The 23,878-nt window shown below is 39.8% G+C and overlaps 1 protein-coding gene across 3 annotated transcripts in view; it reads right to left on the bottom strand.

Moving 5' to 3' along the window:
• Window positions 1–23,878, bottom strand: part of LOC119559655 (protein argonaute-3) — a 336,633-nt gene that overhangs the window by 121,466 nt on the left and 191,289 nt on the right. For 2 of the 3 annotated variants that reach the window (XM_037872704.1, XM_037872703.1), the window contains exon 5: window positions 13,807–13,972. The exons of the other annotated variant lie outside the window; for it this stretch is intronic. In XM_037872704.1, the coding sequence (XP_037728632.1) occupies window positions 13,807–13,972 (166 nt within the window). The remainder of the gene's footprint in view (window positions 1–13,806; window positions 13,973–23,878) is intronic. 3 annotated transcript variants of the gene reach the window in all.

Below are 23,878 nucleotides of genomic sequence, written 5' to 3'. Positions count from 1 at the left end.
CTTTTGCAGGTAGTATATATGTAAGTCGGAACCAGCCGGATCTGACAACTATATCTTACGGCTCCCATTGGAATAATCGGAAAAAAATTTAAAAAATTATATATTTGGTGTTTTTTAACATATAACCTTCTACGCTTGGAAATAACATTTTGTCATTATTGCTGAATTTCGAATTTAATTTTATAAAAAGTGGACGACTATATCATATAGCTGCCATAGAAACGATCGGAAAATTGGTGGAAAAAAAATATGAAACAAATTATAGCTTCGATATTTTTTGGGAATATCATTTTTGTATTTATACCCGTTACTCGTAGAGTAAAAGGGTATACTAGATTCGTCGGAAAGTATGTAACAGGCAGAAGGAAGCGTTTCCGACCCTATAAAGTATATATATTCTTGATCAGGATCACTAGCCGAGTCGATCTAGCTATGTCCGTCTGTCCGTCTGTCCGTATGAACGCTGAGATCTCGGAAACTATAAAAGCTACAATACTGGGATTAGGCATGCAGATTCCTGCGCAGCGCAAGTTTGTTTCAGCAGAGTGCCACGCCCACTCTAACGCCCACAAACCGCCCAAAACTGTGGCTCCTACAGTTTTGATGCTAGAGTAAAAAATTTTAACTGAAATGTATTGCTCTCATCAATACCTATCGATTGATAAAAAAAAGTTTGCCACGCCCACTTTAACGCCCACAAGCCCCCCACAAACTTCAAAAAATCGTAAGCATGAACGTAGATATCTCAAAAACTATTAAAGATAGAGAAATGGGATCTCAGATTTAGATTCCGTAGCCTGGTACGCAGCGCAAGTTTGTAAGCGAATATGCCACGCCCACTCTAACGCCCACAAGCCGCCCAAACCTGTGGTGTCACCAATTTGTATCAATACCTATCGATTGATCCAAAAAAAAGTCTGCCATTTAATAATTATAACTGCAAGGGTATACAAACTTCGGCTTTCCGAAGCTAACATCCTTTCTTGTTTTTAACTGCCTTCAATAAAGCAAACATTCTTAGAAGAAAGGAACAAATTTAGCGCATATCCACTAGATTTCCTGTTATTGAACAAACTAAAAAATCAAAATTTATATAAGCTTCGGCTTGCCGAACCCTTTATATATAGTTTTTTATATTTATATAAACAGGAAATCTTAGTTACACTATTATCATTAATTTTCCGATGTTTAATAAATTGATATTGATAATCAAAACAAGGAATTTACATTTACACTTTTACACAATTTTCAAAAATGTCGGCGCTAGAACGCTTTTGGCGTTTCAACGTACGCTGCGCAAGAATCTCTAAGCTCTATATGCCTAGTCCCAACTCTCTAGCTTTTAAAGTTTCCGAGAGCACAGATTTCGTACGGACCGACGACAGAGCGGCAGGCAGAAAGACGGACGGACGAACATGACTAGATCGATTCGGCTAGTGATATATACTAGAATATATAGGGGAGTGTTTGGGTATACTGACGAAGGATTCGTTTTTTGAATGTCCTTCTTCCAAAATTCTATATTTTTTAAAAGTTTAAAAGCAATAAGCTGCTGACATCTATTGAGCATATTCCTGTGAAAGTTTAATAGTAAAATTCCACCGGAGTTAAGTACTACAGCTCTCGGCGTAAGCCAATCTTTTTTTTTTCTTTTATAAGTTGTAGGGTAACGTTACAAACTAATAAATATACAATAAATCTCTATGCAGATATGAAAATTATTTTTTTTTTCTTTGAGGTTGAAAGTGTACAATAATGGAATACAAATTTAACTGTATACTAAAAAATCTCTACCTCTCTAACCCTTCTGGGTTAAAATTGAATAAATTCAGTTGTTTATTTCAAGTTCACAAGAATCAACAAAAAATTATTGTTTTTTAGCTTTCAGCTAAAGATATTAAACAAATAACCATATAGTCACCAAATACCGAAATAAATAAATCTTTATACCCTACAAAATGTTTGCCACGATGCCCAACAAGGTACTGTTGGGAATATGATGGTGCGACTTTCATAAGCCGCAAAAGAAAAAAACACAAGGATCCTAGAACTGTTGCAAAAGATCTTATTATTTCTTGTATATTGCTCTGGCACTGCTGAAACACATATAAATTAATTATGTTTTTTTATTTTCTCTCCACCCTTTTAGTCAAACTTATCTCACGAACAGATTACGCGAACTCTTAATAATATTATGGAAAAAACAATGTCGACACGATAATAGAAATCGACTAAAAATAATTGGGATTTTTGAGGTGACGTCACATGTGATATTTGACGAGCTCATCACCTTACCCTGCTCGTCACCTTACCCTACACTCCACCATTCTTTATGGCGTCGGATACTCTTCTTTCTACCTGTTACATACTTTCCGACGAATACAATATTCTCTACCTCATAACAAGAGAGAAAGGCTTTAGTCGAGTGGCTAAACTTTTGGCACAACAAAAGATTAGACACATAAATCTTCAAAAATGGGTCGTAAAATCTAAAAGTCAAATTTTAAGTCTCTATCTTCAACAATTTAAGCGCTAGGCAGAACTTTGCATTATGAACGTTTGTGGGCGGTAGAGTTGGCGCTCGGCTGAAACATAGAAGGACATCATAACCACTACTAGAATCTGTGTATATGCAACATTTTACTCTCTAGCTTTTATAATGTTGGAGCCAGAGGGAATGTTTTCGGTTTTGCAAACTGGTATATTGCTAATAACTTTTTTATGAATGTCCGATTGTATCAGTTTTTGGGAATAAGATGGGTATTGGTAACCAAATTACAGTCTCATTTTCACTTTTACAAAATCTATAACAATTTGGGGATTAGACAGACTAGTGTCTTAGATATTTGTGGGTGCTAGAGTGGATGTGGCACATTTAAGCAACAAAGGCGCTGAATCAGAAGTTAAGGAATCTGAAACTCAAGTTTGAACTCTATAGATGGCAGTCAGTCAACAGATACGCAGGGGGTCTAACGATACCTGCCGTATACGTGTATACCGCCGATAGTGCGACTATACTCTCCCCGTGAGAGCAGCTGGAAAGGTCATGTCTCTGCCGCGGAGTGGTAGTCGGGCGAGGAGAAGACATCTCCCTTAACCAAACCACACCGATTCAAGGTATATCAGCATATGCCGAGGGATTCGTGTTCGGAGGAAGCTCGACCGTGAATTTGAGGACTCTACTTGGCCGGACCATTTTCACGAAAAGAGTGGCTTGTCAGGATGTCAAAGCCGCGGTGAAATCCCTTCGGAAGACCTACCTGGAAGCCAAGCACGAAGTGGTAGACTGGGACAATATCCCAAGCAAGTCCAAAGCTTGATTAAGGCTCTCGAAAAACCAGCGGAGCCGGAGAGGATCCTTAATATGGTCAAGGCCTGCAACCCAAATTTGAAAGCCACTGATTGGCAATTCTAAAAGTGCAGGAGGCGGAGATCAAAAAGATGTGTTGTCCTCTCGATAAACGAGGAGTCCAGCAACTTGCTGAAGGCGGCCGAGTGTCGCACGTACTACAGGATTGTGGACGTAGTGCGCGTTTACAAAGGTGCAAGAAGGCAAGAAGTCAGCCGCAAGACAAGGGTAGCCCTGCAAACGGCCTTGATGGCTATGTCTCGGAGGAGACCTTACAAGAGATATGCAAGGCGTTGGGGTCGACGACGACTCACCCTCTTAATCGGACCTAGAAGCCGACAAAACCGTGGTTAAAAGGATCGTACATGATTTCTCAGACAATTCTCAAGATCAACCTTCACCATTCTGAGGCAGCCTCGCGGAGCATGAGGCAGACATCGTCCTGATTCGGGTACCCTAAATCTCATGTGACAGGTTATCTAGACTGGGCGCATCAAACTATCAGCTGTGCATAGCTGAATGTGCAGGTAAAACTAGAGGCTGCATATTCGCTAGGAATAACCTTAACCTTTTCCTTGGAAGGTCCAGGCGGATCTCTAAGGATCTGCTCAGCTATAAAAAAGGCTAGTGCAGTACAACGAGCGCGATAACACGGGCCTAATCCTGGATTGCGACGCAAACGCCCATCATCATCAGTGGGGTAGCACGCCACCTAGCGTATATTACTGTACACGTCACCTATAGGAATACGCTAGATGGCGTGTTGGTGGGGCGTATATGGCGAAGTATGTGTGCCATTAAAGTTTATTGAGATTAAGAAATACAAAGATTATTAATTGCTGATTCTTGCCGATAAATCCGCCGAGTGTTGCCACGCCGTTCTTTTAATTCTGCTGCCATATTAGGTTGCCACAGTACTCCCCCTCCAGTGAATGCGTCACGAATCCTGGTTTGAAAATTTAACTCCATGACTTCTCTCATATGTCCTGGTCAGTCTAGGGGTAACTTCTACTGAATCCAACTGGCGGTCGTCCTTTACTAAAAATGCTGGTTTGAGGCGATCGACTGATACTGCAGTCTCATGGCCATTGAGTCTAATAGTGAAAACACGATCGTTTTCGCGTCTGACAATCTCATGAGGACCAGTGTAAGGGGCTTCCGGAGGCTGCTTTACGGCGTCAGTGCGGAGAAACACATGCGTACATTTATCGATCCCTTTCAATACGAACATCTTCTGCTTGGTGCTGTTAATGTCTTTTTTGCATGTGCTGTCGGAAGATACTCAAGCGTATTGTCCAAGTCGGTAAAGAACTCATTTGGCAATCGAATAGGTGTTCCGTATACCATTTCTGAGGCTGACGATTTGATGTCCTCCTTGAAACAGGTACGAGGTCCAAGGAAAACTGTTGGCAGTAACTCCGGCCACGGAGTACCTCTGTTGCACATCAAAGATGACTTAAAGGATCTGTGCCACCTCTCTAAGAGTCCGTTTGACTGAGGATGGTAGGCCGTCGTGTGTTTGTGTTTACTTCCAACCAGATTAGCAAGATGTTTGAAAACTGTTGACTCAAATTGTGTTCCTTGGTCCGTAGTTATCATTCTTGGAGAACCGAATCGAGATAACCAGTGAGTCCAGAACGCCGTAGCTATTGTCTCAGCAGTAATATTTGAGAGAGGTACAGCTTCTGGCCATCGCGTAAATCTATCAATCATCGTCAGACAGTACCGATAGTTTTGTTGTAATGGCATAACTACAATGTCAAGGTGAACGTGGTCAAATCTACCGTTCGGCACTTCGATCTTTTCTGGTGAGAGGTGGTTGTGTTTGTGGATCTTAGAGCGCTGACAAGCTAGACAAACTCTGCACCATTCGAGGACATTTTTTTTCATCGAGGGCCATACAAACATTTAGCGAACTTGACGAACTGTTGACCGAACGCTTGGATGAGACAAACCGTGAATGAACGAAAACACAGCACTGCGCAAAGACTTGGGTACACAAGGACGAACGCTTCCTGTAGAAACACCGCAGTAGAGTGAGATGTCGTCATCAAATCGAACCCTTTGAAGTTTTAAAGATGTGGTACCTATTAAAAGGTGTACCAGTTCAGGATCTGACGCTTGCTTCTCTTCTATTTGCGATAATTTGAAGTTATAGAGCATAATCTTGAAAAGCGTTTGCGACTGCATTCTCGGATCCTTTCACATGCATAATAGTCCTGCAGCATTGAGAGATGTAAGCCAAATGTCGAAGCTGTCTCGGTGATGCTTTCTCTGGTCGCTGCTGAAATGCGTACACAAGCGGCTGTGATCCGTTCTGATGACAAAAATGCGTCCGTCAACAAGGTGTTTGAAATATTTAATGGATTCGAAGATAGCAAGCAGCTCTCCGTCGTACGTCAAGTAATTTTTCTCCGTGTTGCTCAGCTTCTTTGAGAAAAATCCTAGAGATTGCCAATTTCCGTGTGTACGCTGCTCCAAAACTGCTCCGATTGCCAAATCGGAAGCGTCGCAAACCAGCTGAAGTTCAGATTTTGGTGCGGGAAAAGACAAAAGAGCTGCGTCTGCTATGCATTGTTTGCAAGCTTCAAAAGCTGCATGGAGCTGTGATGTCCATTCAATTTTACGTTGATCATTTTTTTAACATCCTTTAGCAACACAGTGAGTGGTGCTTGTATGAGTGATGATAGAGCCAAACATCTGCGATAGTAATTTATAACGCCCAAGAAACGACCAAGTTGGCTTATGGTTTCAGGACGTGCATAATTAAGAATGGCATCTATGCGTTCGGTGGGTGGTTTATTCCAGATTCGTTGATCGTATAGCTGAGAAAGTTTACTTGATATTGCGCAAACTGGCATTTGGTCAGATTGATGCTTAGGCCATGTTTCTGAAGTACTTGCAAGACAGCCCGAAGATGTCCATGCCGCGAAAGATGTTGTCCATAAAGCGTTGAAATGTTTGAGTCGCGTTTTTTAACCCAAACGGCATGTACTGAAAACTCAATAAGTCCAAAAAGAGTGCACACCGCTGTTTTTTGGATTTGTCACGTCGACAAATTCACTTACAAGGTTTTGAAATTTGGACATACATTGCACTGTGGAAACTGATATGTGTTTCGCTTGTGCAAGACATGCTGGTGTTGATAGTCCAGTAATTGAATCGATCAAGCATTGGTTTTTAAGATCAATGGGCAATTGGAATTTGCTCAAAAAGTCTGCCCCAATAATAGCTGTGTGCACGTCAGCGATAATGAACGGCATGTAAAGTTTCGGCGAAAATCCAAGATCAGCTGAGTGACGTACTTTCCATGAGTATGAATGACTGTCTGGATCGCTGCGTACAGTGTCAAATCGCTCAGAGAAGTTTTTTGTCTAACCAGCATTCGTGGTATGACGGAAACCACAGATCCAGAATTAACGAGGAAGCGGATGTGAGACGTGCGACCGCGGGTCTTCGGTGGAAGTTGCGAAAACAGGTGGGCCCGCTGCAGTCGTGGTATTCGTGCTGATCGCAAAAGTGGCGTTGTGATTTACTGCTTCGAGCATCTTGTCTGCGATCTTAGCGAGCTTATCCAAATCCGTCTCTTCCCAGACTGTAAGAGTGGGACGAATTGACGCCGGCATCTCTGCCAGGAAAAGAGTGAGAATGATGTTCTCGCTGCCCGGGTCCGGAGCTAGTCATCGCATGTTGGCCAGGATCTCAGATGGTTTTGAACCAGATGTCCCTCCACCCTGCAGAAGTCGGCGTAGTTTCGACTCTGGAGATTCCGCAAGTTTTGTAGTAAGCGATTTTTAATTGCTACGTACTTGTTTTCGTTGGGTGGTCGAATGACTAAGTCTTCCACTGCCAAAACTACATGCTCCTCCAGGTGAAGGGTCACAAGGTCGAACTTGTCGGTGTCGTCGATAATCTGGTGCAATCGAAATGACCGCTCCACTTGCGCAAACCATAGTTGAGGGTTGCTATGTGCGAGTTTTGGCAAGGGGACAGTCGTACGTGTGTGTGTGCGAGAAGTCTCATCCCGGTTGCCAGGTACATTTGTCCGAAGTGCCTCGAGTTGTTGCTGCAGATCTCGGACATGAGTATTAAACAGGATTTGAATCCGGCATGATGAATGGAAAATCGGAGCGATCGATTTCTTCGTCAAAAGTTAGCCGCCTACCTTTTATTTTTCGCAAATCGTATTGGCGTCTGTTCATTCAGTGCGCAAATTCCTAATTGTGAACGCGTGTGTGTCAATTTCGTAAAATAAGTAACTTTTATTATGATTTTACTTTCCGGGGTCACCACTATGGCGAAGAATGTTTGCCATTAAAGTTTATTGAGAATAAGAAATACAAAGATTATTAATATTATCAATACACGTGTGTCACATGTACAATCGTGTGTGCCACATGTACAATCTCTAATTATTGATTGTTATTTGGTTTAAATTTATTAACGATTTTAAAAACAAAATTCAAATTTACGCTTTTACAAAATCTTTAAGTGTGGGCGCTAGACAGGTTTAAGCGACATGGGCGTTTGTGTGCGTTTTAGTTTTTAGTTTTGAGTTTCCAGATCACAGTCTATCTTTTTTTCGCTTTATAAGTGCTCGGTCTGATTTTAGCGTGCTTAATTCCCGGGATATATAAAATATTTAGCTCGTTGCAAGAACCAGATTACACCCTTTTTGCGCAGCTTATTCAAACGACTCATTTAGCTTGAAGTCTCCCAGATCAGTTCTATTTATAAAAGTGAAAGCTCACCTCATTCAGTATAAATATTCTCCGGGAACTGACGGAGTGCAGGGCTGTGTGCTCAGGAACAGCGCTGAGGCCCTATCTAGACTATTGCATAAAGATTTTTCCCTTGCCTTTAGAATTACGTTTCCCCTTTAACTCTAAGAGTAACGCGGATAAAAAGATTGTAATACAACAATCTACATCTACTACATAAGTAATTTAAAAATTGTAATATTACAACGATTAAAATTTTGATAAATCAAGGAAGAACGTTATAGTCGAGTACCTCGACTATCAGATACCCGTTACTCAGCTAAAGGGTCCAAAGGAAAATTGAGATATGCAAGCAGCAAAGCGAGATTGAAATGCGCCACCTACCGACGGTAGACAGATTTAAGCGTTGTGGGCGTTAGAGTGGGCGTGTCAAAGTTTTTTAGATCAATAGACAGGTATTGACGAGACCATTACATTTCAATTAAAATTTTGTACCTAGCATGAAAACTGTGGGCGCCACAGGCTTAGGCGATTTGTGGGCGTTAGAGTGGGCGTGGCATATTCGCGTAACCAAATTGCGCTGCGCTCAAGTCTACGGAATCTAAATCTGAAATCCCATTTCTCTATCTTTGATATTTTCCGAGATATCCGCGTTCATATTTACGATTTTTTTAAGTTTGTGGGCGTTAAAGTGGGCGTGGGTCAATCGATAGGTATTGATGAGAACAATACATTTCAGTAAACATATTTTATTCTAGCATCAAAACTGTAGGAGCCACAGTTTTGGGCGGTTTGTGGGCGTTAGTGTGGGCGTGGCACTCTACTGAAACAAACTTGCGCTGCGTAAGAAGCTCAGGAATCTGCACGCCAAATCTCAATAGCCTAGCTCTCATAGTTTCCGAGATCTCAGCGTTCATCCGGACAGACGGACATGGCTAGAGCGACTCGGCTAGTGACTCTGATCAAGAATATATATACTTTATGGGGTCGGAAACGCTTCCTTCTGCCTGTTACATACTTTCCAACGAACCTAGTATACCCTTTTACTCTAAGAGTAACGGGTATAAAAATATAAATATTCCCGTGGTTAGTGTAATATATTATCTTGTCGCAAAAAGGTTTATTATTTTCAATAATTAAAATAAAAGTACTAAAAATAATAAAATTCAATTTATCAAGGGAGAACGCTATAGAAGAGTACCTCGACTATCAGATACCCGTTTCTCGGCTAAAGCGACCAAAGGGAAATGGAGATATGCAAGCAGCAAAGCGAGATTTAAAAGCGCCACCTACCCGCGATCTCAATATATGGTTATGTGGGCGGTAGACAGACTTCAGCGTTACGGGCGTTAGAGTGGGCATGGCAACTTTTTTTTGGTTCAATCGATAGGTATTGACGAGACGAATACATATCAGTTACAATCTTTTTCTAGCATGGAAATTTTGGGTGCCACAGTCTTAGGCGGTTAGTGGGCAATAGAGTGGGCGTGGATAACTTATGACGAGACTAAAAGACTTCAGTTTTGACGAGACTGAGAGACTTCAGTTAAAATTTTTTATCTAGCATGAAAATTGTGGGCGCCATAGGTTTGGGCGGTTTGTGGGCGTTGGAGTGGGCGTGGCACATTCGCGTAACATACTTGCGCTGCGTACAAGGCTACGGAATCTAAATCTGAAATCCCAATTCTTTTATAGTTTTCGAGATATCCGCGTTCATATCTACTATTTTTTGAAGTTTGTGGGCGGCTTGTGGGCATTTTTTCGTGGCAATTTTTTTTGGGTCAATCGATAGGTGTTGATGAGAACAATACATTTAATTTAAAATTTTTATTCTAGCATCAAAACTGTAGGAGCCACAGTTTTGGGCGGTTTGTGGGCGTTAGAGTGGGCGTGGCACCTTGTTGAAACAAACTTGCGTTGCGCTTAAAGCTTCGGAATCTAAATCTGAAATCCCAATTCTCTATCCTTAATAGTTTCCGAGATCTCAGCGTTCATACGGACAGACGGTGATCAAGACTATATATACTTTGTGGGGTCGGCAACGCTTCCTTCTGCCTGTTACATACTTTCCGACGAATCTAGTATATCCTTTTACTCTCCGAGTAAAACGGGTATAAAAAGTAAATAAACAAAACAAAAGGATTTAATATAATAAAACTAAAATTAAAGAGTAGCTTGATTAATGTTAGATGTGTTTGCTTTGGTACCTTTTTAGCTACCCTGTCCATCGAAAAGTACTTTCCTAAGGGGAGGAACATTTTTTGGTTTTTTTGTCAAAATACAAACACTGAAAAAACAAATTAAGATTTTTGATTGCATTATAAACAAGCGAGTTCCTATAAAAAAAACTGTAAATTGTTTTCAGTTTATATTTAACCCTTTCTTTGCTTTCCCAAAGCTCATTTTATGTTTCAAGCTTATAAAAGATAAATGGTTGTTGTGGCATTGCTTTTGTAAATTTTGATGTCTATATGACCCTTTACATAAAAAAAAGTTCTCCTTTTACCAAGTTTAACATTGGCAATCTTCGATCTAATTATCAAGCTCAGTCTCTAATTTAGCAAAGACACTTTTTATTGTTCCACTCGTGTTAGGGGTCTGAACGTTACTAGATCAGAAACACATGAAAGTGTAACGAACTGATTTTGTATGTCTGCTCGCTACGAGATTCGTGCGGCTAGCTCAGAAGATTGTGTGTTCGTCCCACCAAATTAATATGACGTGACTGCCCCGTAGATCAGTGAGAAAACAAAAGGTTCAAATGGCAACAGTGGGATTTATTCTCGTGGTATTGGTACAGCGGGTGTGCGGCTATGCTGGCTCCTGTATCTCCTTGCTCTGGCTCCGCCGGCTGCTGGTGCTCCTCCTTCTGGCTTGTCGACGCGTTGACTCGGCTTCCGCTTGGCTCCTGGGTCTCGGGACGCTCGTAGTGGCCGCCTCTGCTCACTCGCCGACGCGCTGCCTCGGGGTCGCTTGTTGCGCCTTAGACTCGCAGGGAGTTCGGCCTTGTGGGCTTAGGGAAGCGTCACCGTTCTCAGACTAGGGTGAACAAGCCTTGCTCTCCAGGCCGACGCCTTTCGAGGCAATACCTGTCCCTTGCTCTGTCCCGGACGGTCCCGCTAGGTTCTTGCTCAGGTCGCGCTGACAGTCCAGGCTGTCGCCAGGAGGCTGCCTAGCGGTTCACGTTGCTTTACGCCTAGCGCAGACGAACGTTCCACCCGACTTCACCCTACTGCTTATCGTCCGTGACGCGCCTGCGCTCCCCAATGAGCTCCGCGCGGCGATGGTAACGTGGCTACCGGAAATTGTCTGCTGGCGTCGCTGCCGATGTCTTCTGCGTTGTCTCCTGACCAGTAGCTTGTCGTTCTGGCACTCGGGGAGTTGGGCGGTTGCTGTTCAGGAACTTCGCCGGTAATCGCAGGGCTCTCCAGGCGTTCGCCTCTTGAAACCGCAAATCGATCTACCGCTCGTCCGTCACGCCAGGTCCTGCTCGGTCGGGCAAGGTACGCTGGGTCTCAGGCAACTTTCCTCCCCAAACTGTCGGTTCCTCGTCGTAGGACTCTTCCGCTTGTCTCTGACAGACCCGCCGGGCGACTCGCCAGGGTGTGGTCGTGACAAAGTTGGAAAACGAACGCCTTGACTTAGCCGTGTGATGCCTTCCGGAACTCAGCCACTTGTGTCTCAATTCGGAGATTCCTGATGTCCCAATCCCGAACGTCTCGACGTGGTGATCTCGCTCCTTGTGTGCTTCCCACGGCGCTGCTTCCGACGACTCGCTTGGTTGTAGCTCCCTCGTAGATTACTTGCTTGACTGGTTGTTCACTTGGTACTTTTGACTGATCTTGAAGGTTTGACTCCTCGTGATCGACTGATCCAGCTGCCAGCGCTCTGCGGCCTTATATAGGGCTTCCGGGAACCGTTATTCCCCTTTTGCGCACGGCACGCTGGATCTCTCCACTCCGGGTCCAAAGTCCGTGCCTCCTGGTTGACCCACTTGTCCTTCATGTACCGCTTCCAATCGATGCTCCGCCCACTGCTGCCGTCCCGCTGACTCCCGTGATGCTTGTGGCACGCCTGTGTGCCACTCCACTGCCGAGATGTGGCACTTCTTCTCTCGGTCCAAAGTTCACGGGAGAGTCCAAAGTCCGGTGCAGTTCCGTTATCCGCTTTTGCACACGGCACTCTTGCTCTGCCCGCCAAGTCTCCATTCTCTCATTCTCCGCTCCTTGGTCTCCAATCTCTCCCGCTCTCCTTCATTGGTCTCCAAACTCTCTCGATCGCCATCCTTGGTCTCCAAACTCTCTCGCTCTCCATCCAAGTCTCCAAACTCTCTTCGCCGCGCCGTTACTAAGCGAATTCGCCGCGTATCTGGTAAGCGGCCGGCCCTCTGCTACTGCTTCTATTTGTGGGGAGTTATTCAACTCCTCACAGTACCAAAATAACATTTGGGACCTGTGGCAGTGTGATGATTTTAAAATGGAATTACTTTCCTGATTTTGTTAGAAATTTAAAATTTCTTATATTGCCTTATAATTTTAAACATCTTAACGAAAATTGCATACAATTTCAATTACATTTTTGTGGGAAAAAAGGCTTTGCGAGCTCACTAATATGTAATACATTTTGCTTCGTGATACTATTTTTGATTATCACTGTTAATAGGTAAACGGAAGAATTCGCGGTTGGCTGTTTTGTATTCTTTAGGGGAGGATTGATCTGACGTTCCTCTCCTTTATACCAAAAACCTCTGATGAATTCGCGGTAATTTTATTTATGATCGTTCTGTTGAGCTTGCCTAACAAGTCTTTAGAAAGTTACCAATTCTTAAGCAAGGATATGAAAGCTGCGGTTCATATCCTTCTTGGAATTTTATGGACAACAAGGTAGGTTTTTAAAAAAGCAATGGTTAACTAAATTAACACCAATTTATTTTGGCTTATGGTTGCATTGACTTCCATATTTTTTACTGCTCCTTTTTTATGATACTATTACTTACTATTTTTATTTTTAGAAAAGTCAAAACACATTTAACATGAAAAGACACTTTTGCCAGACTCTGAAAGAAAAACGTCTCAGAAAAACTGGATCCCAAATAGAGCAAACAGAAATGCTCAGTGTCTGAGCTAGACACTTTGAAAAAAAAAAACACTTTGAGAGTGTCTTTCGATTCAATTTTTCATAGGTTCCTTAGGTAACTGATATTTTTCGGGTACTCTTTTTGGGAGCTCTGGATGTAAAGTATTTTGCAAGTGACGTTAATAAGCTCAAATTTAGTGTTTTTTGAGTACAAAATTGGTAAAGTTTGAAGGGGCATATCTTTTACAAAAAAATCGGTGCATGGCTAAAGATTGCATTTTCGCTAGGAAACCCCAACCTTTTCCTGCTACCTAATTCCAGTGACGATGACAACTGAACAACGAGCTTAAAATGTCCAGATGAACCTCTAAGGACATACTCAGCTTACATAGGTCATTGCAATTGCATTCACAGACAAGATCGCTAGCCACGGTCAGGGAGTCTGAAAGAGATATTTAAGCTAAAGTGATCAGGAAGTCTGAAAGAGATGTTTTGTCCAAGGTGTTTGGAGTAGACTCCTCCTACGTGGTCTTGAATTTCGGTTCATCATCAACTACGCTAGTGAACCGATAGAGTATATATAGTTATAGGGTTAAAATATTTGAGAAATTTGACTGTCCCAACACACCTTCGCTATTAAAATAAAAATACATAAATTACCTGTATATAATGACTTTTTCGGGTAGATTGCCATTCGTTTTTTGATATAATTTTAAAGCAGTTTCAAAAGAAGCAGTTAGCCCATTCACAATTTCTTCACTTTTTGTTTGCACGACAGCCTTACTATACCAACGGGTGTACGACGAATTGAGAGACGCCACAAATGCTGTAATACACAAAATTATTTTATAAATGTTAATAACTTTTCAAAAGTCAAAATTGCAAAATGTAAGCCAACACGTACCAACACTGTATTGAAAATGAATCAAATATGAACATAATACTCGAAGAGTGGATCATATTGTATTCGGGACAAGTATGTAACACGTAAAAGAAAGACTTCACGACCCTATAAAGAATATATGGGGCGTTCTTTTACAAACCGAACGCCTATTTTTGGGTCACATGTTTAATTTGCCTAAAACATTTCTTACGTATAAGTAAATAAGTAAACATGTGTATCAGGACTTGCCCGAAAATATTATTTTTTAGTTAAAAAATGTTAAAGTTGGAAAAAAATTGATAAGTTATGTTTCAACATCTACAGCTTTGATCATGAAAAAAGTGCAGAGCTCTACCGCACTGCGTTGGGCACGAAAATCGATAGATAGTTGCAAATTATTTATTATTATTATTAATAATAAATAAATAATTTTCAATAAATAATTTTATTTTTAACAAAAAAAAACAACATTTTGCCGCTCATGAAAATAGTAGTGACTATTAAAATTTGGAAACTTCACTTATAAGTTCAAAATACATCCATAAATTTTGATATCTTATTATCTAAAAACTAATACTTCGTGGAATATCCGCTGCTTTATAGGAATGTCATACCAAACTTGATGAACCACAAGCCACAGCTGAGTTTTGCTTGATTGTTTTATATAAGTCCGGTTTTAGTTTTTATTATAAGTCCGGAGACTGAGTTGGCCATGTCATTACGTCGATCTTTTTAGATGCAAACTAAGCCTTTGCTTGCTTACTTATATGCTTGTGGTCGTTATCCTGTTGGAACGTTCACTTTAAGGGCATTTCCCAACTGGCATATGGTAGCATTACGTTTTGCAAAATATCAACGAAAATTTTGTTGTTCAAGATGCCATCTATCTTATGGATTTTACCAAACCCATCATATAAGAAAGAATCACAAATCTTGATGCTCAGACCATTGTGTTTAAGTAAAAGCTCTAGTCTGGTTCTTTTATACCAGAGCCATCTTAGCCGATTAGAGAAGAGAGGAGAACCAACTGTCCTTGAGAAGGAACCGCAAAGCAACTCCAAAGAATCTTTTGTGTCGAACCACCGCTGCCAGTGTAATCAAAGAACGTGGAGGGGATCAACCATAAGAACGACATCCGACATACTGTGATGTCTGTGGCTGCAGTACTCGTGATCCCCATGCTTCTGGGAATTGTTAAGATGTACGAGCCATCCGTAGATGGCGTAAATGGCCGACCCACAAATAAATATTTATTTAGTTTTTATAGTTATTTTAACATACTTATGGAGCTTTCAACTTTTTTGAAAAATTTTTTTTCAATGTCACTCAAAGATAACATTTCGCATGCTACAACTAACGGCACTTTCATTCGTCTTCCTTACCTTCCATTCTGAGCAAATAGTGGAAACATGTTCTAAGGATAAGGGTAAAATAACCGTAAAACTCCTTTCAAATGTTTTATTGATTTGCACTACTATTTTCATGATCGCAACTGTTTATCTTCAGCTGAGGTTATCCGATTGACTTCGTATTTCGCACGTTGCAGCAAGTAGGGCATCTCGCTCACTCATATTTTATGCTTATGGTCATAGACGCAAGATCTATTTGACTTTGACTTGAATACGGATGGTAGTAAGGGGACATTGCAAGATAGACTTTTTGATGATTTTTTGATGTTGCCAATTGTTGTTGATGTTGATCAATATAATACAAGCAATTAACTACAAGCTATTAACTACATAAAGAAGAAAATAAAGTATATCCGCAGAATACGCAGAAGCAAGCCAACAAGGTAGAGAACATTTCGTCCACATTGTGCTACAAATGTAGAAAGGAGGTCATTTTGCAAAACAATGCGCCTAGGAAGTTATTTGATACAGATGCCGGACACCTGCGACCACTTCTAAGCAGTGAGGTGAGACGCAACAGTCTTCTCTAGGCAAAAAGAAGACAACCAATGTTCTTGAGGATATATCCCCAAACCACGTCTTAATTACAAAATCTTCTGGCAGTGTTCTGAGTCTCATAAGAGATGATGTTTTTAGAAAATTCGAAGGTCTTCAGCATAAAAAAGAGATCGAACATATAAAAGGCATAGGGAACGTGAACTGATTAGCATTGGAAGATTCGAATTAGATGTTTCAATTGAAAATATAAGTTTTACAACAATAATAATAATAAGTTAGAGTATACATCTATGACTGGAAACAATGTTCTTCGTTTTATTTAAAAAAAAACTCCGAAAGTGAGTGATTAAGGTGATTAAGTCTCCAGTCAAGATGAAAATAATATTGAAAGATATTAAACCAACATTCCAACATCCGAGGCGAACATCCTACGAAAACGGGATTCTAATCAAAAAATAAGTTTAGGAATGGCTCAAGGCAGGGATTTTTATTCCTAGTAGCTAACCTACGGTGCTAATGTCAAAAAAATGGTTCAAAACGTTTTTCTTGCTATTATAGGAGGCTCAATCTGATAATAAAGAGGACAGCAACTAGATCGTTTGCATGGTTTAAAAGTTGTTAATACTCTAGATTTAGCAATTTAGTCATCTTTGCACTTGTCAATCGAAGTCCAGAAAGTTAACTAACAGATAACGAATATACCAACAACTGATGAAGAAGCAGAACTATCGGTATGGAAGAAAGGTTTTAGAAGTCGCATCTAAAACTGTGTTGCGCATTAAGTAAGAAAAAAAACCGTTTTTAAAGCGAAAAATCAAATTTTTCGACTACTTAATCGAAAACGGAACGATTGCTACCATACACAACCAGGTCAAGACAGTTCCCAGAAGCAACAAGGGACTAAAGCGATTTTTGGGTTTATAATCATATTTGCGTCGTATCATGAAAGGCTATCTGGCAGCGAAACCTTTAAGTGATCTACACGTGACAATCATTCCTTAGTTAGCTTCAAAAATCTTTAAAGTACGCCCCTTGTTTCGTAACTGAAGTCCATACGGACGCGAGAAAATTCGGAATCCTCATGAAAAGAGACTCCGAAGAATTTAGTAGTAGAATTTATGAGCAGAAAAACTACACAATGGGAGGAACAATATGTCATCCATAAATATTAGCTTTAATCAACGGTGTTAAGAAGTGACGGATTTACCTGTTAGGAATCAATTTTACAATTGTCACCGACTGCTTAGCGTTCGCGATGACTATGAAGAAAGACGATGTCCCACCAAGAGTCGTCAGATTGTCTATTTTTGTATAGGAACTAAAATTTTCCTAACAGAATTAAAGCTGAAACAACCGTTCTCGATAGCGTCGAGAGTAACGAGGATTTTTTCGTTGAAAATAATATTATTTTTAAAGATGTTTGGAAAGTGCTTCTAGTCGTTCCAGAATCCATGCATGGGGACATAATAGGATTAGTGCATCGCGAGGAACACTATGGTGCTAAAAAGACTCGAGAGGTAGTTGAAAAATCTTATTAGAGAGGATTTTTTGTGTTTCGTTAAACTCAAGCAAACATGGCAAAATCAAAGAGAGAAAAGTAGGAAGGATTGTTAGCGCCAATAGAGAAAGTCTAATAACTGTAGGTTACTTACCACATTGATCATGTCGGACCTCTCACCGAAACCAAAAAGCTGTACAACCATATTTTAGACGTGGTAGATGAACCAACGCGATCAACAGAAACAGACGAAATCAACAGGTTAGAAAAACAATCAGCAATTTTCGGAGACGCTCGACGCATTATAACAGACATAGGCACCGCATTTACGTCCAGTACCTTCATGGACTATTACAGTTGCCAAGGAATAAAATTTTTGCACTTGAAAGGTTAAAAGGGTCCATTATTTTGTTATACCCATGCTATGCTTTGCCAGCACACACCTTCAAAAACGACAAAAAAAAGTTTCTTTTGAGCGATTGTCGAATTGTGCTGGATCCAACGAGAACAAACCCTTTTCCGCCATGTTTTCTTGCAATACCAAGTGTATGCTGTTAAAAGAAATGCCCAAGGATGCTTCTTACTCACGGTATGTCACATGACGATCTTGCCATATCAGTTCACAGCTTAACAGTGCTATAGGATGGTGCTTCATCTCCATACAAAGATTTAAGTTCATCGTCGCACTCTTGACGTCATAAAATCCACGTCAAAAGTTGTGAAAAATGACTGCATTTTTCTGCCGAAGTAAGTTTTTGATTAATCGTTAATCGATATCAAACGTGATTACGTATGAAAAAGTTGTACGGAGCTTTTGTCAAATAAAGTTCAATCTTTTTTTTGGGAAAAGTCCACTTGGTCCTAAGTTGGAGGGAAGTGACCTAGGTCAGAAACTTAGGTAACTAGGTGCTATAAGCACCGATACACAGAAGCTATCAAAATTGTAACAAACAGAAGAGAAAAGTTTTTTATCTGCTAGGAGTCCGCACAACATTTACCCTCAACAAATACCCTGCATAGATCAAAAACACAACAAAAATTCAAATATTATGGACATCATTCCATTCTTACATTATTGGAAATGAACTCGCAGACAACATTGCAAAAGAGACAAGAAAAATTTAAAATACAAAAATTATAATACTCACTTGTTGACCCAATAAACTCACTCGTTGACCCAATAATAATAATAAAAATGGATCACGTGCGCGAAAAAGCTGCGTTGCTGCGGGCGATTGGATTGCACCGACAAACAACCAAATCGCAGCTGAGCTTACAGCTGATCGGTTTTGCCTCGCCGGCATTTATATACTTAAACGAACAATTAACGAAAACAATTACGACATTTTTAAGCATGCCATGCGCCTCAAAAAACAAAAGCGCGTAGCGGCCGTCTTTACTCGCCGTGCAGTCCTTGTCTTTTTATACCCTTGCAGAGGGTATAATGATTTCAGTCAGAAGTTTGCAACGCAGTGAAGGAGACGTTTCCGACCCCATAAAGTATATATATTCTTGATCAGCATCACTAGACGAGTCGATCTAGCCATGTCCGTCTGTCCGTCTGTCCGTCCGTTTCTACGCAAACTAGTCTCTCAGTTTTAAAGCTATCGGGCTGAAACTTTCCCAAAAGTCTTATATCTTTTGCAGGTAGTATATAAGTCGGAACCAGCCGGATCGGACAACTATATCTTATAGCTCCCATAGGAATAATCGGAAAAAAAAATGTTAAAAAATTATATCTTTGGTGTTTTTTAACATATTACCTCCTTTCCTTGGAAATAACATTTTTTAATTAGTCTTGAATTTCGAATTAAATTTTATCAAAATCGGAAGACTATATCATATAGCTGCCATAGGAACGATCGTAAAATTGGTGGGAAAATAATATAAAACAAATTATAGCTTCGGTGTTCCTTAACATATATCCTCCTACGCTTGGAAATAACATTTTTTAATTAGTTCTGAATTTCAAATTTAATTTTATCAAATTCGGACGACTATATCATATAGCTGCCATAGGAACGATCGTAAAATTGGTGGGAAAATAATATGAAACAAATTATAGCTTCGGTGTTCCTTAACATATAACCTCCTACGCTTGGAAATAACATTTTTTAATTAGTTCTGAATTTCGAATTAAATTTTATCAAAATCGGACGACTATATCATATAGCTGCCATAGGAACGATCGTAAAATCGGTGGGAAAATAATATGAAACAAATTATAACTTCTGTGTTTTTTCACATATAACCTCCTACGCTTGTATATAACATTTTTTAATTCATTCTGAATTTCGAATTTAGTTTTATCAAAATCGGACGACTATTTCATATAGCTACCAAAGGAAAGATCGTAAAATTGGAAATAAAATTTTTAATTAGCTCTGAATTTTTTTATTTGAATATAATTTTATCAAAATCGGACGACTATATCATATAGCTGCCATAGGGACGATCGGAAAATTGGTGGGAAAATAATATGAAACAAATTATAGCTTCGGTGTTTTTTTTTATACCCTTGCAGAGGGTATATTGATTTCAGTCAGAAGTTTGCAACGCAGTGAAGGAGACGTTTCCGACCCCATAAAGTATATATATTCTTGATCAGCATGACTAGACGAGTCGATCTAGCCATGTCCGTCTGTCCGTCTGTCCGTCTGTCCGTCCGTTTCTACGCAAACTAGTCTCTCAGTTTTAAAGCTATCGGGCTGAAACTTTCCCAAAAGTCTTATATCTTTTGCAGGTAGTATATAAGTCGGAACCAGCCGGATCGGACAACTATATCTTATAGCTCCCATAGGAATAATCGGAAAAAAAAATGTTAAAAAATTATATCTTTGGTGTTTTTTAACATATTACCTCCTTTCCTTGGAAATAACATTTTTAATTAGTCTTGAATTTCGAATTAAATTTTATCAAAATCGGAAGACTATATCATATAGCTGCCATAGGAACGATCGTAAAATTGGTGGGAAAATAATATAAAACAAATTATAGCTTCGGTGTTCCTTAACATATATCCTCCTACGCTTGGAAATAACATTTTTTAATTAGTTCTGAATTTCAAATTTAATTTTATCAAATTCGGACGACTATATCATATAGCTGCCATAGGAACGATCGTAAAATTGGTGGGAAAATAATATGAAACAAATTATAGCTTCGGTGTTGCTTAACATATAACCTCCTACGCTTGGAAATAACATTTTTTAATTAGTTCTGAATTTCGAATTAAATTTTATCAAAATCGGACGACTATATCATATAGCTGCCATAGGAACGATCGTAAAATCGGTGGGAAAATAATATGAAACAAATTATAGCTTCTGTGTTTTTTCACATATAACCTCCTACGCTTGTATATAACATTTTTTAATTCATTCTGAATTTCGAATTTAGTTTTATCAAAATCGGACGACTATTTCATATAGCTACCAAAGGAAAGATCGTAAAATTGGAAATAAAATTTTTAATTAGCTCTGAATTTTTTTATTTGAATATAATTTTATCAAAATCGGACGACTATATCATATAGCTGCCATAGGAACGATCCGAAAATTGGTAGGAATATAATATGAAAGAAATTATAGCTTCGGTGTTTTTTGACATATTATCTTATACTATTTTGAATATCATTGTTTGTGTTTTTAAATTTAATAATTATAGCTGCAAGGGTATATAAGCTTCGGCTTGCCGAAGCTAACTTCCTTTCTTGTTTAATTTGGAAATTTAAAACTATTCACAATGGAAGAAAACCTGAATAATTCAACAGCAAATAGTCATGCCCTTCTGTGCATCCTGGCAAAGCAGAGGACCTGGTCTCAAGACTTGTCATATAAATGCCCAAAGCCTGCCAAAGAAAATTGAAGAGTTTAGGCACAGGGTTGCCCATATTCGACGGACCCATGTTTTTTTTTTTAAAATCAAAGAAAACAAGAAAGGAAGTTAGCTTCGGCAAGCCGAAGCTTATATACCCTTGCAGCTATAATTATTAAATTTAAAAACACAAAAAATGATATTCCCAATAGTATAAGATAATATGTCAAAAAACACCGAAGCTATAATTTGTTTCATATTATTTTCCTACCAATTTTCCGATCGTTCCTATGGCAGCTATATGATATAGTCGTCCGATTTTGATAAAATTAAATTCGAAACTCAGAACTAATTAAAAAATGTTATTTCCAAGCGTAGGAGGTTATATGTTAAAAAACACCGAAGCTATAATTTGTTTCATATTATTTTCCTACCAATTTTGCGATCGTTCCTATGGCAGCTATATGACATAGTCGTCCGATTTTGATAAAATTTAATTCGAAATTCAGAACTAATTAAAAAATGTTATTTCCAAGCGTTGGAGGTTATATGTTGAAAAACACCGAAGCTAAAATTTTTTTCATATTATTTTTCCACAAATTTTCCGATCGTTCCTATGGCAGCTATATGATATAGTCGTCCGATTTCGATAAAATTTAATTCAAAATTCAAAATTATTTAAAAATTGTTATTTCCAAGCTTAGGAGTTTATATGCTAAAAAACACCAAAGATATAATTTTTTTTCATTTTTTTGTCCGATTATTCCTATGGGAGCTATAAGATATAGTTGTCCGATCCGGCTGGTTCCGACTTATATACTACCTGCAAAAGATATAAGACTTTTGGGAAAGTTTCAGCCCGATAGCTTTAAAACTGAGAGACTAGTTTGCGTAGAAACGGACGGACAGACGGACAGACGGACAGACGGACAGACGGACAGACGGACAGACGGACATGGCTAGATCGACTCGTCTAGTCATGCTGATCAAGAATATATATACTTTATGGGGTCGGAAACGTCTCCTTCACTGCGTTGCAAACTTCTGACTGAAATCAATATACCCTCTGCAAGGGTATAAAAATAAAAATTTGGCGGTTGGCAATCTTAATCATTTAATTTGTTCCAAGTAGATTTGTTTACATCAATTTTTGAATATGATATCTTTCAAATGGCCGCCTCTGGCGTTGATGGCGTATTGTGCCCTTTTTGCAGCATTTTCCATCGTTTTCGCCAACATTTCGGCCGGAATAGCGGCTATTTCTTCAGGAATGTTGTCCTTGAGCTCTTCTAGGGTCCTTGGCTTGTTAACGTAAACCTTTGACTTCAAATATCCCCACAAGAAGAAGTCAGGCGGCGTCAAATCGGGCGAACGCGGTGGCCAGTCCAAATCACCACTTTTCGTCATCAAACGGCCCGGAAACAATTTCTTCAGAAAATCGATTGTTATGCGACTTGTGTGCGGTGGAGCGCCGTCTTGTTGAAACCAGAACTGCCTCATACGCTTTCGACGAATAATTGGCATCACAAAATTGGTCATCATGTCGCGATAACGCTCCTGGTTGATGGTAACAGCATGGCCATTTTCATTTCAGAAAAACGGCCCAATGACCGTTTTCGAACTAACGCCGCACCAAACTGTGACTTTTTCGTCGTGAAGAGGCACTTCTAAATACGGCAATTTTGCGTATTTACGGTCCCATTCAATGTGAAATGGGCTTCATCGGACATGATAATTTTGTTCCAAAATTGATCGTCATCTTCGGCCATTTCGATGACTCTTTGGGCCCATTCCAATCGACGAGGCTTGTCCGTAAGCAACAATCTTTGCGTCAATTGAATTTTGTACGGGAACAAATGCAAATCAACGCGAATAATCCGTTGTAAAGTGGACCGAGCCATGCCCAACTGCTGAGAACGGCGTTTTTGGGATGTTCTTGGGGACATCTCAACACTGGCTCGTACGGCAGCGATATTCTCGTCCGATCGCCTTGGTCGACTTTTATTTGGCCTCTTCGGATTAGAAAGAGCCTCACCAGTCGTAAATTTTTCGTATATACGCTTAATGGTGTTCTTAGAAGGCGCACTTTTCACATTTTTTAATTTTTTAAAAGCACGTTGAGTTTTCACAACTGACTTGTTCTGTTGAATGTAAATTTCAACTATTTCAGAGCGCTCGCGTGGCGTGTATTGTTCCATGGTAAAAATCTGCTTGGACTGACGCTTCAAACGCGGTATGTCATTAAGCGATCTGGCATCTCTGTCAAAAGTTATGGCGTCGTCAGATGGGTCCGTCGAATATGGGCAACCCTGTACATGTTTGTAAATTCGGAAATTGATGTTATATGCGTGTCTGAAACATGGTTTGTCCAGAGTCTATGTGATGTGCTAATATCGTGTGATGGATATAATGTGTACCGTTCTGATCGTGTTAGTCATGGGGGAGGAGTTGCTATATATGTAAACAAAAAGCTAAAAGCAAAAATTATTTGCCAACGCACAATTAACAGTGCAATAGAATATATTTTTCTTGAAATACAAAACCCGATTATGGAGAAAAATCTGTTAATTGGCTGCATTTATCGGCCGCAATGCAACACAAATTATGACGATTTAATCAATATTCTGA

Source organism: Drosophila subpulchrella, unplaced genomic scaffold (assembly GCF_014743375.2).
Source record: "Drosophila subpulchrella strain 33 F10 #4 breed RU33 unplaced genomic scaffold, RU_Dsub_v1.1 Primary Assembly Seq28, whole genome shotgun sequence".
Lineage (NCBI taxonomy): Eukaryota > Metazoa > Arthropoda > Insecta > Diptera > Drosophilidae > Drosophila > Drosophila subpulchrella.
Note: the sequence above shows the minus strand (reverse complement) of the source record. Positions and strands in the feature narration are given on the sequence as shown.